Source organism: Anomaloglossus baeobatrachus, chromosome 4, assembly GCF_048569485.1.
Source record: "Anomaloglossus baeobatrachus isolate aAnoBae1 chromosome 4, aAnoBae1.hap1, whole genome shotgun sequence".
NCBI classification, from domain to species: Eukaryota; Metazoa; Chordata; class Amphibia; order Anura; family Aromobatidae; genus Anomaloglossus; species Anomaloglossus baeobatrachus.
Window position 1 is genome coordinate 530,054,165 of NC_134356.1, and position 15,920 is coordinate 530,070,084.

General features: G+C 52.8%; 2 protein-coding genes across 3 annotated transcripts in view; both read left to right on the forward strand.

Annotated features, from left to right (window-relative positions):
• Positions 1-398: 398 nt before the first annotated feature.
• Positions 399-15,920, forward strand: part of KIF7 (kinesin family member 7) — a 183,508-nt gene continuing 167,986 nt past the window's right edge. The window contains exons 1-3 of one of the 2 annotated variants that reach the window (XM_075345929.1): positions 399-641; positions 3,809-4,150; positions 11,980-12,180. In XM_075345929.1, the coding sequence (XP_075202044.1) occupies positions 3,826-4,150; positions 11,980-12,180 (526 nt within the window). In that variant the 5' untranslated portion in view covers positions 399-641; positions 3,809-3,825. The remainder of the gene's footprint in view (positions 642-3,808; positions 4,151-11,979; positions 12,181-15,920) is intronic. The other variant, XM_075345930.1, reaches the window with a different exon arrangement.
• Positions 11,143-11,615, forward strand: LOC142303994 (small ribosomal subunit protein eS17-like). Its single transcript, XM_075345931.1, has one exon. The coding sequence runs from the start codon at positions 11,160-11,162 to the stop codon at positions 11,565-11,567; it is 408 nt and encodes a 135-aa protein (XP_075202046.1). The 5' UTR covers positions 11,143-11,159; the 3' UTR covers positions 11,568-11,615.

Consider the following 15,920-nt stretch of genomic DNA (forward strand, 5'->3'; position numbering starts at 1 on the left):
TTTTTATCTCTACTGGCTAACACGGTACAAAGATATATTTTACTTGCACTAACAGAAGGAAACATCATTTTTTTCCATGTCATTGTGTCCAAAGCCTTTATTGTCTATAGATGACAGTAACGTCTCGCATTTGTATTATTAGTGTAGACCAGGTTCTGGCTATGTGAACTCCCAGCTACACTTTCTGCAGTATACAGCCCTGAGTATATACACGGTGAATGCAGGAGGGGACATTGCTTTACAGCATCATATGGAGATGTGACGTGAGAAGAGTGAGAAGTGAGAAGAGTCGCGGAACCAGAGCTCCCATCCGGCCAGATACAGGCAAGTGACAGTTTCCGGCCGGACCCGTATCTGCGCTGCACACCGCTAGGTGGCTCTGTGGCGCGGCTGCTGCAGAGTGATGGAGCGCTGGTCCTCGGTGATGTTCGCTGCTGTTTAGGGTCCCCCCGGATTGGGATTTCGGGGGTCTCTCTGACTAATGCAGGTTGGCTTATGTCATTAATAATGCGGTGCAGGACGTGGTTGGGGTGTGACTACCATAGTCCCGTGGAGTGGGCTGCACAATAGGAGGTGGTCACAGCCGCGCATCATCAGTGTGGGCTAAAACAGCAGTGTGCGAGGCTAATGCTGACTGTACGGTGAGTGTAGAACTACAGCCCCCAGCATGCCCTGACAGTCCTGACTCATCAGTGCCTTGTACAAATTGGAGTTTTGCAATTGCTAAAAAGCTGGTGGGTAATTGCCATTATTAGTGCTCCACAGTCAGGGGTTGCCTGTTCTATTTCCAGCCATTAGGTTACCGGCCGCCACACTGTGCACCGTTCTAGATTACCTACTGCCACACTGTGTGTACCTTTCTAGATTACCTACCCCCCCACACACTGTGCAACTTTCTAGATTATCTACTGCCACACTGCACTTTTCCAGCTTACCTACCGCCACACTGTGCACCTTTCCAGTTTACCTACCGCCACACTGTGCACCTTTCTAGATTACCTACCGCCACGCTGTGCACCTTTCCAGCTTACCTAGCGCCACGCTGTGCACCTTTCCAGCTTACCTAGCGCCACGCTGTGCACCTTTCCAGCTTACCTAGCGCCACGCTGTGCACCTTTCCAGCTTACCTAGCGCCACGCTGTGCACCTTTCCAGCTTACCTAGCGCCACGCTGTGCACCTTTCCAGCTTACCTAGCGCCACGCTGTGCACCTTTCCAGCTTACCTAGCGCCACGCTGTGCACCTTTCCAGCTTACCTAGCGCCACGCTGTGCACCTTTCCAGCTTACCTAGCGCCACGCTGTGCACCTTTCCAGCTTACCTAGCGCCACGCTGTGCACCTTTCCAGCTTACCTAGCGCCACGCTGTGCACCTTTCCAGCTTACCTAGCGCCACGCTGTGCACCTTTCCAGCTTACCTAGCGCCACGCTGTGCACCTTTCCAGCTTACCTAGCGCCACGCTGTGCACCTTTCCAGCTTACCTAGCGCCACGCTGTGCACCTTTCCAGCTTACCTAGCGCCACGCTGTGCACCTTTCCAGCTTACCTAGCGCCACGCTGTGCACCTTTCCAGCTTACCTAGCGCCACGCTGTGCACCTTTCCAGCTTACCTAGCGCCACGCTGTGCACCTTTCCAGCTTACCTAGCGCCACGCTGTGCACCTTTCCAGCTTACCTAGCGCCACGCTGTGCACCTTTCCAGCTTACCTAGCGCCACGCTGTGCACCTTTCCAGCTTACCTAGCGCCACGCTGTGCACCTTTCCAGCTTACCTAGCGCCACGCTGTGCACCTTTCCAGCTTACCTAGCGCCACGCTGTGCACCTTTCCAGCTTACCTAGCGCCACGCTGTGCACCTTTCCAGCTTACCTAGCGCCACGCTGTGCACCTTTCCAGCTTACCTAGCGCCACGCTGTGCACCTTTCCAGCTTACCTAGCGCCACGCTGTGCACCTTTCCAGCTTACCTAGCGCCACGCTGTGCACCTTTCCAGCTTACCTAGCGCCACGCTGTGCACCTTTCCAGCTTACCTAGCGCCACGCTGTGCACCTTTCCAGCTTACCTAGCGCCACGCTGTGCACCTTTCCAGCTTACCTAGCGCCACGCTGTGCACCTTTCCAGCTTACCTAGCGCCACGCTGTGCACCTTTCCAGCTTACCTAGCGCCACGCTGTGCACCTTTCCAGCTTACCTAGCGCCACGCTGTGCACCTTTCCAGCTTACCTAGCGCCACGCTGTGCACCTTTCCAGCTTACCTAGCGCCACGCTGTGCACCTTTCCAGCTTACCTAGCGCCACGCTGTGCACCTTTCCAGCTTACCTAGCGCCACGCTGTGCACCTTTCCAGCTTACCTAGCGCCACGCTGTGCACCTTTCCAGCTTACCTAGCGCCACGCTGTGCACCTTTCCAGCTTACCTAGCGCCACGCTGTGCACCTTTCCAGCTTACCTAGCGCCACGCTGTGCACCTTTCCAGCTTACCTAGCGCCACGCTGTGCACCTTTCCAGCTTACCTAGCGCCACGCTGTGCAGCTTACCTAGCGCCACGCTGTGCAGCTTTCCAGCTTACCTAGCGCCACGCTGTGCACCTTACCTAGCGCCACGCTGTGCACCTTACCTAGCGCCACGCTGTGCACCTTACCTAGCGCCACGCTGTGCACCTTACCTAGCGCCACGCTGTGCACCTTACCTAGCGCCACGCTGTGCACCTTACCTAGCGCCACGCTGTGCACCTTACCTAGCGCCACGCTGTGCACCTTACCTAGCGCCACGCTGTGCACCTTACCTAGCGCCACGCTGTGCACCTTACCTAGCGCCACGCTGTGCACCTTACCTAGCGCCACGCTGTGCACCTTACCTAGCGCCACGCTGTGCACCTTACCTAGCGCCACGCTGTGCACCTTACCTAGCGCCACGCTGTGCACCTTACCTAGCGCCACGCTGTGCACCTTACCTAGCGCCACGCTGTGCAGCTTACCTAGCGCCACGCTGTGCAGCTTACCTAGCGCCACGCTGTGCAGCTTACCTACGCGCCACGCTGTGCAGCTTTGTTGCTTACCTACGCGCCACGCTGTGTAGCTTTGTTGCTTACCTACCCCCACGCTGTGCACCTTTGTTGCTTACCTACCCCCCACGCTGTGCACCTTTGTTGCTTACCTACCCCCCACGCTGTGCACCTTTGTAGATTACCTACCCCCCACGCTGTGCACCTTTGTAGATTACCTACTACCACACTGCATCTTTCTAGCTTACCTACCACCTCATTGTGCATCTTTCTAGTTTTTCTACTTCCGCACAGTATGTGTGTGGGGGTATTATGCTGTGTGTATGAAGGTAACGTCCTGCCTGTTGGTGCATCATTTATTATATAGAGTCCTGAGCTCTACAGAGAGTTGACCAGAAGTCCTGTGGGTGATTTATAGTTGGGCGAGCACAAGGTAAACATTCAAACAAGATGCCATGCAAGGTATGTCCGACCATTGCTCTGGGGATAATGGCCAAATGTCTGATCTTTGTGGTGCTACAGAATAAGCCAGTGAATTTCCCAGCCTCTGGTGCTGCCGGCCTCCCAGAGCTGTCCTATATGAATCTAGCTGGTAGATCTAGTGATAATTAGGAGCTTTCCCTGCACAGTCATGTTCTCTTGCACTGATCAGGCGTATGTAGCAGAGCAGCATAAATCAGACATACCAACATAACATGACTCATTTGAACAGATGACACATGTAACCTGGGGCAGAGAACTTTAATTCCCATATTTCTGTTATGTCTTCATAGTGATTGTATATATTCTCATTTTTCTATATTTGATTACACAGGACTGGCACTGGGTCTCATGGGTCCTAAGCCTCAGCATGTTCGTGCAGAAGAGACGGCGGTGTGTGTGGCTGTCAGAGTTCGGCCGCTGCTTCCCAAGGAGGTTCTGCACGGTCAGCAGTCCTGTGTGCATATTGATCCTGATCAGAAGGCACTAACACTTGGCAACAATAGACATTTTCAGTTTCAAGATGTGTTGGATGAAGCGTGCAGCCAGGAGATCGCATACAATCGCTGTGTACAGTCGTTGCTTGACTCATTTTTTCAGGGCTTCAATGTTACTGTGGTTGCTTATGGGCAGACAGGGTCTGGGAAAACATATACCATTGGAGAGGCGAGCATATGTGAGTACAAAGTGCACAGACCTGAATTGGAAGACTATTTTTTTGCTTTTTATCACCTACTTGTATTTCATTGTTATAGGGACCCTGTCACCATTTTTTCTTCGTCGCTCCATTGGGAGACCCAGACGATTGGTGTATAGCTACTGCCTCCGGAGGCCACACAAAGCATTACACTAAAAAGTGTAAGGCCCCTCCCCTTCTGGCTATACACCCCCAGTGGGATCACTGGCTCACCAGTTTTCGGCTTTGTGCGAAGGAGGTCAGACATCCACGCATAGCTCCACTGTTTAGTCAGCAGTAGCTGCTGACTATATCGGATGGAAGAAAAGAGGGCCCATATGGGGCCCCCAGCATGCTCCCTTCTCACCCCACTGGTGGTTTGTAAGGTTGAGGTACCTATTGCTGGTACGGCGGCTGGAGCCCACATGCTGTTTTCCTTCCCCATCCCCCTGAGGGGCTCTGAGGAAGTGGGATCTTACCGGCCCCAAAGCCCTGAGGCCGGGCTCCATCCACAGACCCATTGAACCTGCTGGATGTGGAGCGGGAGTGCCGTTCAGGGACATGGCCCTGCACCATTCAGGTACTCTGTGTCCCCGTACACACAGGCACAGCACACTCCAGACTTGCTGGGTGTGCTAGTGCGCCGGGGACAGTAAAGGGTTACAGTCACTGCAGCCTAGCTGAGTGACTTTATTTATTGGGAACTACCGCGCCGGGAGCGGCGGCGCGGCTGGGACTTGTAGTGCGCCGGGGACTTAGCGCCGACCGCGCTTTTACGGCGGCGGCGCTTATAAATCCAGTCCCCGGCTTTTGCGGCCTAGCTCCGCTTCGTTCCCGCCCCCACCCTGTCAATCAGGGTAGGGGAGAGACGCTGTACAATCAGCAGCGCCGAGGGCTGGAGCCTTATTTACATGCTCCAGCCCTCTCACTGGACACTGTGGGACGCCGGTTTCCCGCTCTGACTTGGGGCACGCCCACGGCCCGCCCCTACTCACACGAGCTGGAGAAGGACGCCGGCAGCCATTCCTGCAGTCCGAGCTGATCTTAGATGGCGACACTCGGACTCTGGGCAACCAGGCACAGGACTAGGGCGACCACACACCCGCTTATAGGCGGGCGGTAAGCGGCACCTGAAGTGCTGACACTAAATACCGCAGTTTTGTCCATTTGTATTTTGTGCTTACACTGCATAGGTCGCTATTTTTGGCTATATGCCCTCTTAGATGGCGACACATCAGCAGCAGGAAAGCATGGGTGCTAAGGCACAGGCTTTCTAGGCTGCGGGTATTGCACGTACTGAAGTGTTCATGTGTATTTATGCTTGTATGCTATACACTGCACTGTACGGTCGCTAGTCTTGGCTTATTCGCCATAGAATGGCTAGACTACAGCAGCAGAAAAGCAAGGGTGCTGAGGCACAGGTTTTTTTCTATGCTGCTTGTATTGCAGGTGTTGCAGTGTTCATTTGTACTTATGCTTGTATGCTATACATTGCACTGTATGGTCGCTATTCTGGGCTATATTCCCCTAGATGGCTAGTCTACAGCAGCAGAAAAGCAGGCTTTCTATGCTGCTTGTATTGCATGTGCTGCTGTGTTCATTTGTACTTTATGCTTGTATGATATACATTGCACTGTACGGTCGCCATTCTTGGCTCTATAAGTCGGCAGCAGCATATAAGCTACACAGGCTTTCGATGCTGTTTTTACTGCATGTGATACTGTTCCACGGCACTGAACTCCATTGTGTGCAATGCTCCCCTGTAGCACTTGGTCAGCCGGGGTCTCTACTTGACGTGGCCAAAAGAACCACCTCTCAACCCTGTCCAAGGACAGGGACGGAGTTGCAATGGGATAGAGACTTGCAGTCCGGACAGGCCATGGGCAATCTGGAGCATTGCTCCCTGGCCACCCTCATTTGGAATAAAATCGGTGCTCCGGGGGGGGTCCCAGGAGGCTCTCTGTATGATGAGGCAGACGTAGCTCATCAGGACTTTGATCCTGACACCGCTCTCACTCCGGATACACCGGATGGTGACGCCATAAGGAATGATCCTATAGCGTCCATCAATGGAATGTTGGATCTTTTCTCCCTCAGCTCCCCCAGCGGAGGAGTCAGCTTCACAGCAGGAGAAGTCCCATTTCAGTAGCTCAAACGTATATTGAGTATTGTTCTGGCCACGCTGACTTCAGAGAAGCAGTCCAGGAACACCACGCTTCCCAGATAAGCGTTTTCTCCAAACGTATTAAGGATACACGTTATCATTTTCCCCCTGACGTGGTCAAGCGTTGGACCCAGGGTCCAAAGGTGGATTCTCCAATCTCCAGGCTTGCGGCTAGAGCCATAGTTGCAGTGGAGATGGGACTTCACTTACAGATGCCATTGACAGACAGATGGACTCTGGTTGAAATCTGTCTATGAGGCTATCGGCGTGTCGGTTGCTCCGGCATTCACAGCCGTATGGGCACCCTAAGCTTTTCAGCTGTTCTTGCGCAGCTGGTCTTGAGCACATGTACATCTGTGCCGCAGGTGGTGTCCTTAACCTCGCAATGTCTGCATTGCGACTTACCCTATTAATGCTGTCCTGGAAGGACAGTCGAGGTTTCGGTCCTTCCCAGGCTCGGGCAGGTCCCAATTGTCCTCGTCCAAAAGGGCTGAAAAGCCTCAGAGGGGCTCAGCTTCCGGCCGGGCTCAATCACGCCCTAGGAAGGCAGCCGGAGGAACCGCTACCAAGGCGGTCTCCTCATGACTCTCAGCTCTCTCATCTCTCCGCATCCGCGGTTGATGGCAGACTCGCTCGCCTTTGGCGACATTTAGCTGCCACAGGTCACAGACCAGTGGGTGAGGGACAGTGTGCCCACGTGCACAGGACAGAGTTCTGTTCTCGTCCTCCGACTCGATTCTTCAGAACGTCCCCACCTCCCCACCGAGCAGATGCTCTTCTGCAGGCAGAAGGAGTGGTAATCCCGGTTCCTCTTCAGGAACAAGACACGGTTTTCCTCCAATCTGGTTGTGGTGCCAAAAAAGGATGGCTCTTTCCGTTCCGTTCTGGACCTAAAACTGCTCAACAAGCACGTGGAGGCCAGGCGGTTCCGGATGATACCCTCCGCTCCGTCATTGCCTCAATGTCTCAAGGAAATTTCCTAGCATCAATAGACATCAAAGATGCTTCTCTCCACGTGCCGATTGCTACAGAGCATCTTCAGTTCGTAGCTCTGCCATTCGGGCTGGCGACAGCCCCACGGGTGTTCGCCAAGGTCATGACGGCAGTGGTAGCAGTCTTGCACTCACAGGGACACTCTGTGATCCCTTACTTGGACGATCTACTTGTCAAGGCACCCTCTTAAGAGGCATGCCAACTCAGCCTGAATGTTGCGCTGGAGACTCTCCAGACGTTCGGGTGGATCATCACCTTCTCAAAGTCAAATCTGTCACGACCCAATCACTAACGTATCTTGGCATGGAGTTTCATATCCTCTCAGCGGTAGTGAAGCTTCCGCTGGACAAGCAGCGGTCACTACAGACTGGGGTGCAGACTCTCCTTCAAGGTCAGTCGCACTCCTTAAGACGCCTCATGCACTTCCTCGGGAAGATGGTGGCGGCAATGGAGGCGGTTCCGTTTGCGCAGTTTCATCTGCGTCCACTTCAATGGGACATTCTCCGCCAATGGGACGGGAAGTCAACATCCCTGAACAGGAAAGTATCCCTTTCACAGACGGCAAGGACTCTCTGCAATGGTGGCTTCTTCCCACCTCATTATCACAGGGAAGATCCTTCCTACCACCGTCTTGGGCGGTGGTCACGACAGACGCGAGTCTGTCAGGGTGGGGAGCAGTTTTTTTCCACCACAGGGCTCAGGGTACGTGGACTCAGCAGGAGTCCACCCTTCAGATCAATGTTCTGGAAATCAGAGCAGTGTATCTTGCCCTACTAGCCTTCCAGCAGTGGCTGGAAAGAAAGCAGATCCGAATTCAGTCGGACAACTCCACAGCGGTGGCATACATCAATCACCTAGGAGGGACACGCAGTCGGCAAGCCTTCCAGGAAGTCCGGCGGATTCTGAGGTGGGTGGAAGCCACGGCCTCCACCATATCCGCAGTTCACATCCCCGGCGTAGAAAACTGGGAGGCAGACTTCCTCAGTCGCCAGGGTATGGACGCAGGGGAATGGTCCCTTCACCCGGACGTGTTTCAGGAAATCTGTCGCCGCTGGGGAAGGCCGGACGTCGACCTAATGGCGTCCCGGCACAACAACAAGGTCCCAACCTTCATGGCACGGTCTCGCGATCAAAGAGCGCGGGCGGCAGACGCCCTAGTGCAAGATTGGTCGCAGTTCCGGCTCCCTTATGTGTTTCCACCTCTGGCACTCTTGCCCAGAGTGCTACGCAAGATCAGATCCGATTGCAGCCGCGCCATACTCGTCGCCCCAGACTGGCCGAGGAGGGCGTGGTATCCGGATCTGTGGCAGCTCACGGTCGGCCAATCGTGGGCACTACCAGACCGACTAGACTTACTGTCCCAAGGGCCGTTTTTCCATTGGAATTCTGCGGCCCTGAACCTGACTGTGTGGCCTTTGAGTCCTGGATCCTAGCGTCTTCAGGATTATTCCACGGGGTCGTTGCCACCATGAGACAGGCTAGGAAGCCCACGTCCGCTAAGAACCACAGAACGTGGAGGATATTCTTATCCTGGTGCTCTGCTCAGGGAGTGTCTCCCTGGCCATTTGCATTGCCTACCTTTCTTTCTTCCTGCAATCTGGGTTAGAAAAAGGTTTGGCGCTCGGCTCCCTTAAAGGTCAGGTATCGGCGCTATCCGTCTTTTTTTCAGAGGCGTTTGGCACGCCTTCCTAGGGTGCGCACGTTCCTACAGGGGGTTTGCCATATCGTTCCCCCGTACAAGCGGCCGTTAGATCCATGGGATCTGAACAGGGTACTAGTTGCCCTCCAGAAGCCGCCCTTCGAGCCTCTGAGGGAGGTTTCACTTTCTAGACTATCCCAGAAAGTGGCTTTTCTGGTAGCGATCACATCTCTTCGGAGAGTGTCTGAGCTGGCAGCGCTGTCATCCAAGACTCCCTTCCTGGTCTTCCACCAGGACAAGGTAGTGCTGCGCCCCATTCAGGAGTTTCTCCCGAAGGTGGTATCCTCTTTTCATCTTAATCAGGATATCTCCTTGCCTTCGTTTTGTCCTCATGCAGTTCATCGGTATGAGAACGATTTACATTTGTTAGATCTGGTGAGAGCACTCAGAATCTACATTTCCCGCACGGCGCCCTTGCGCCGTTCGGATGCACTCTTTGTCCTTGTCGCTGGTCAGCGCAAAGGGTCGCAGGCTTCTAAGGCCGCCCTGGCTCGATGGATCAAAGAACCAATTCTTGAAGCCTACCGTTCTGCTGGGCTTCCGGTTCCATCAGGGCTGAAGGCCCATTCAACCAGAGCCGTGGGTGCGTCCTGGGCATTACGGCACCAGGCTACGGCTCAGCAGGTGTGCCAGGCAGCTACCTGGTCGAGTCTGCACACTTTCACCAAACATTATCAGGTGCATACCTATGCTTCGGCGGACGCCAGCCTAGGTAGAAGAGTCCTGCAGGCGGCAGTTGCCTCCCCGTAGGGGAGGGCTGTCTTCGCAGCTCTAACATGAGGTATTTCTTTACCCACCCAGGGACAGCTTTTGGACGTCCCAATCGTCTGGGTCTCCCAATGGAGCGACGAAGAAGAAGGGAATTTTGTTACTTACCGTAAATTCCTTTTCTTCTAGCTCCTATTGGGAGACCCAGCACCCGCCCTGTTGTCCTTCGGGATTTTTGGGTTGTTTCGGTTACACATGTTGTTCATGTTGAACGGTTTTTCAGTTCTCCGATATTACTCGGAGTGAATTTGTTTAAACCAGTTATTGGCTTTCCTCCTTCTTGCTTTTGCACTAAAACTGGTGAGCCAGTGATCCCACTGGGGGTGTATAGCCAGAAGGGGAGGGGCCTTACACTTTTTAGTGTAATGCTTTGTGTGGCCTCCGGAGGCAGTAACTATACACCAATCGTCTGGGTCTCCCAATAGGAGCTAGAAGAAAAGGAATTTACGGTAAGTAACAAAATTCCCTTCTTTTGCCCTATAAGCTGTGGCCACCACCAGTGGGCTCTTATATACAGCATTCTAACGGTTGCGCTGCTGTGGATTTGAGCCAGATGGGCGTCTCCGTTGTCCGGTGCTGATGCTGCCTCTTTCGGCCATCTTTGTCGTCTTTCTTCTGTAGCCGGGGTGCATGACGCGTCCTACGTCATCCACACTTTCCAGCATTGAGGTCCTGCGCAGGTGCACTTTGAGTTGTCCTGAGCAGGGCAGATCAAAGTATTGTAGTGCGCCTGTGCGGGACTGGAGAGTGTGTATGACGTAGCTGCATTATGCACACAGGCTTCAGAAGGAGGACAAAGATGGCCGAAAGAGGAAGTGCCGGCATCGGAGAACGGAGACGCCCATCTGACCCAACTCCACCGCAGCACGACCGCTAGGTAAGTATTATAAAGTGTTTTTTACATTCTACACAGCGGCCTGGGCTCTTATATAGAATGCTGTATATAAGAGCCCACTGGTGGGGGCCGCAGGTTATAGGCCAAAAAACTGGTGACAGCTTCTCTTTAAGGCTGGTTTTACATGACTGACATTCATGGTCTTGGATATCTGGACTGGCCGTGGGTCTCATGATTTACAGGCAACATTCTCATTTGTATATATAAGGCTGTTGACTTTAGGTCAGATCACCTGCAGCCGATACTGACAATGTGATCCGTGCATATAATGTGAGTGTCAGAAGTTTGAAATCGGCCTAATTCTAATAATAGAGACACTAAAGGGGGAATATGTGGCATTTCCTACACAAATCTTAGGCCAGTGTGACATTTGTTAGAGACTCGCGTGAGAGTCGAGTCGCATCACCTGGCATGGCCGTACACTCTCCTGACAGGAGTGTGCAGCTGTATAGAAATTCAGGCAGCTGCTCTTCTACCAGCTCGGTCCACCATGGGACGCGTCAGAACAAAGACCGTGAAGAAGGCCACTCGGGTCATCATTGAAAAATATTACACCCGGCTGGGCAATGACTTCCACACGAACAAGCGCGTTTGTGAGGAGATCGCCACCATCCCCAGCAAAAAGCTGCGCAACAAGATCGCTGGGTATGTCACACATCTAATGAAGCGCATCCAGAGAGGCCCTGTCAGAGGCATTTCTATCAAACTGCAGGAGGAGGAGAGGGAAAGAAGGGATAACTATGTCCCAGAGGTGTCTGCCCTAGATCAAGAGATCATTGAGGTTGACCCTGACACCAAGGAAATGCTGAAGTTGCTGGACTTTGGCGGCCTGTCCAACCTACAAGTAACCCAGCCTACTGTTGGCATGAACTTCAAAACTCCACGGGGGGCTGTTTAAATGTTTGTATCATACCATTTCCAATAAACTTGGGAAAACAAAAAAAAAAGAAATTCAGGCAGCTGCACGTTTCTGTCCGGAGAGCGGCAGGCCGTGCCAGGTGATGCAACTCGACTCTCACGCAAATCAGTCGCAAGTGTGACATCGGCCTTAATGTCAAACTAGCCAATTAAGTGTTGGCTATACACTGGAAAGTCAGATTCATGCCTGCCTGTGATATAATTTCCCCAGTGTCACCAACTTACCCCACTGCTCTCAACAAGTTTTGAAAAAGTTGGTGAGAGTAGCATAAAGTAGGAAAATGTTGCTGATTATTTCATAAATATAGTTTGCCCCATATTTTTCTACCTTTTCACACCAATTTTTTACATATATCCATAAAGTCCCTTCCTGTAAAATTGATTCATTTCAGCTTCTATCTCCGATGACGAACAAGGCATTATTCCACGTGCAATGGCGGACATCTTTAAATTGGTTGATGAAAATGACCTGATTGACTACACAATACGAGTGTCTTACCTGGAGGTGTATAAAGAGGAGTTCAGAGATCTTCTCGAAGTGCAGACACCTAGTAAAGACATTCTTATCAGAGAGGATGATAAAGGCAATGTCCGTAAGTATGTCTGTATTACAGCTATCCTGGACTCTGTGATGGAGCATTTTTCAGTATACTGGCTCAAAATGATGTCTTAGTTTTTTGGTAAGGCTAGGTTCACACTTATACCGTGTTCTTCACTGGGAACTATGCTGAGGTTTTCATTGGAACCTCTAAAAGACTGTATTCTGATGGGAATCCTGATGGAGCCATTCACTTAAATGAAGCCGAAGGATCACTGTGGACACTGTCTGGCCTCAATCCTGACAGTATTCCTCTCTTTACAACATGCACAAAATGTGGTTAACTCCAAAATTGGCTTGGTGTTGAGCTTTGTATAAGTGTGCACCTACCCGAATTGTGTAGATATATCACACATAGGCTGAATATTATTTTTTCAAGCTGAGCTTCCTGAAGGGAAGAAAAAGTTATTTAGTAGTCAAAGGAAGTCTGCAGCACAAAATGACAATTCCAAACCACGCACAGGCGCTCGGTGCACCTATGGTGTGGATGTGTGATCCAGTGCACTACCCCACCGACTGTACAGTGGAACCTTGCTTAACGAGAACAATCTGTTCTGGGAGTGTGCTTGTTAACCAAGTTACTCGTTCAGCAAAGCAAGATTTCCCATAGGAAATCATTGCAATGCAGACAATTCGTCCCACAACTTGTTAAATGGCCCATCCTGGTCCCCTATTCTGTCATTCCACACATGCACAAACGCACACAAACACGTACAAACACACAAGCACGCACGCACATGCACATATTATATGCTCACCTTACCTTCCGTTGCATCGCCGGTCTACTAGGATTTGCTGTTTTCTGGTACGGGGCCGGGCTGTGTATCGGGTTACCATAACGACGAGGAAGCGCTGACGTCAAAGGCAGAGCCGCTTGCCTCTGATTGGCCAGCGTGCTGCCTTTGAGTAGCGTCTGACGGGAAGTTCCTGCTTCGTCGCTCTGGATGCCGATGCACAGCCTGGAGTGGAGCAGAGCGGCGAACTACAGGACCCAGGAGGCTGGCGATGAAACGGAAGGTACAAATATTATATTATATTATATGCTCACCTTACCTTCCGTTCCATCGCGGGCCTCCTAGGTCTTGTAGTTCGCCGCGAGGACGTCGCGATGTACCAGGGAACTACAAGAACCATGAGACCGGCGGTGGAACGGAAGGTAAGGTGAGCATAATACTGTATGTGCGTGCGTGTTTGTGTGTGTTTTGTGCGTACATGTGTGTGCTTGTGTGGACTGCAAGAGCGGGTCAGAGCGCGGTGGATGTACGGAACCGGATGTGTGTGCGGTTAGTATTTCTTTATCGTTCCTTTGGGAGACCCAGACCATGGGGTGTTTAGCTTCTGCCTCCGGAGGATACACAAAGTACTACACTTAAAAGTGTAGCTCCTCCCTCTGAGCTTATACACCCCCTGATGAGCAGACTCAGCCAGTTTATCGCTTTGTGTCAGGAGGCATACATCCACACATGCATTCTCATCTGATTTCTTTGATTTTTGGAAAGAGTTTGAAGAAAAGCGGGTCCATGTCTGGACTCCCGGCATGTCCCTTCTCACCCCACTGTGTCGGCGGTGTTGTTAAGGTTGATTTCCAAGGCTGGAGCCTTACATGCCGCGCTCCTTCACCATCCCTCATGGGCTCTGGCTTGAAGTGGGAGCCAGCACGGTCTACATGCCTAGCAGGAGACCGGTCTCCATCCGCAGCCCTTCAGGACCCTGCTGGACCGGAGCACTCATCCCCAGGGACCTGGCCCTGCGTCTCGGCAGCTAAGTACCTGAGACGTTTATGTTGGGGGTCCCTGTGCTTTATTGTTTGGGGAGAGTGTGTTTGCTGTGTTTTTTGACATTTCCGGCGGGTTCTCTAGCTGTCGCACGAGAACCGCGCCAATGGTGCCTGCTCGTCGGCTTCACCGCTCAAATTTAGGCCCCGGCTTCGCCGGAGGCCTAGTTTCTGTTTCACTGCCCTCGCATGTCACTCATGCAGAGGGACAGGCTCTTCTCCGCCCGGCGGCCGTTCTGCACAGGGGAGGGACACTCCCCACTGCTGTGCGTGTCTCCTCCCCTGTAGGTTTCTATGGCCCTCCAGATCCCGCTCTCAGAGCAAAGTCCCGCCCCCTCTCTTCGCTCCGGCGGCCATTTTCTCAGAGATTCACTCAGACGCTGGTCTGCGCTCTGCATCCCTGCTGGGTTCTGTGTTTGGAGGTCCGGGCTTTGGGATCTGGAGGGCACACAAACCGCTTCAGCGGTCTGGTAAGCCACAACCTCTGGTTGTGGACCTCTGTATATACCCTCTGGGGGTCATTCTCTGGCAGAGCCCCCACTCCAGCAGCATGTCTCACACGAGGAGCAAGGCTCCAAAGCTTTATTCAGTATGCACTGCATGTAAGCTCCTGCTGCCTGAACCGGGCATCTATCCACATTGTGATGCCTGCTCTAACCTGGCGGTGCCTCAGCCTGGAGTCTCACCCCCAGTGGTCTCTCAGGCTGCTCCTGCTCCTGTGGCTGAACCCCCAGCTTGGGTAGAATCCTTTTCTAGGTCTATCTCCCAGTCTTTTGCTGACTCCATGGGACTTCTGTCCAGGACTTTGCTGAACATGCATCAGCCCCCTTCACAGGGTGCCTCTGCTGCTAGGGGTCTCTCAGGACCGGAGCTCACGGAGGATTCATCATCTGGTCCCAGACCCCGTCCTCCTAAGAAGAGACGCAGGGTTCCCTCTCCTTCCTCGTCCTGCGACTCTGATTCAGGAGCTGACTCGCAGGATGAGGAGGATGCCTTTACGGGGGGCTCGGAGGTTAACTCCATGTACCCCATTAATCTGTCCGAAAGTGACTCAGATATTAGTGATTTGATTGCTTCCATTAATTCTGTACTGGATCTCAATCCGCCAGTATCAGAGGAGCAACCCTCTCTGGCAGAAAAGCACCAGTTTACCTCGCCTAAGAGGACTAAGAGTGTGTTCTTTAACCACTCCAGTTTTCAGGCTGGACCAAGCCCAGGGCCTGTCCTGATAAACGCTTCCCAAAGCGTGGTTCTGATGACCGCTTTCCCTTTCCACCTGAGGTGCTCAAGGAGTGGGCTCATTCCCCAAAGGTAGACCCCCCGGTGTCTAGACTCTCAGCCCGGACTGTTGTGTCGGTGGCTGATGGCACCTCCCTTAAGGATTCCACTGACCGCCAGAATGACCTTCTGGCCAAATCCGTATATGAAGCGGCGGGGGCCTCGTTCTCCCCGACTTTTGCAGCAGTGTGGGCTCTCAAAGCCATCTCTGCTTCTCTAGAGGGGATGCATTCTCTCGCCAGGGAATCTATGCCCGAAATGGTTGCCTTAACTTCCCAAGCTTCAGCTTTTTCATCCTATACCATGTCTGCCATGCTGGAGGCTTCTCACTGCACTGCGGTGGCTTCGGCTAATTCCCTCGCTATCCGCAGGATCTTGTGGCTTCGAGAGTGGAAGGCAGATGCTTCTTCAAAGAAGTACCTTGCTGGGCTCCCTTTTGCTGGGTCCCGGCTGTTCGGTGAAGATCTGGATGAAATTATTAAGGAAGCTACTGGCGGGAAGAGTACTTCCATGCCACAAACCAAAACCAGGAAACCTGTCCAGGGTAGGAATCAGTCGAGGTTTCGTTCCTTTCGTTCCTCCAACTGGTCGTCCTCTAAGCCCTCGGCCTCGTCCACTAACTCAGCCAAGGACCAGAAAGCCAACTGGCGCCCAAAAGCGCATCCACAGAAGACCGCAGGAGG

Excerpts from the sequence above, each read along its gene's own strand:
- LOC142303994 (XM_075345931.1), top strand. The coding sequence starts at position 11,160 with ATGGGACGCGTCAGAACAAAGACCGTGAAGAAGGCCACTCGGGTCATC.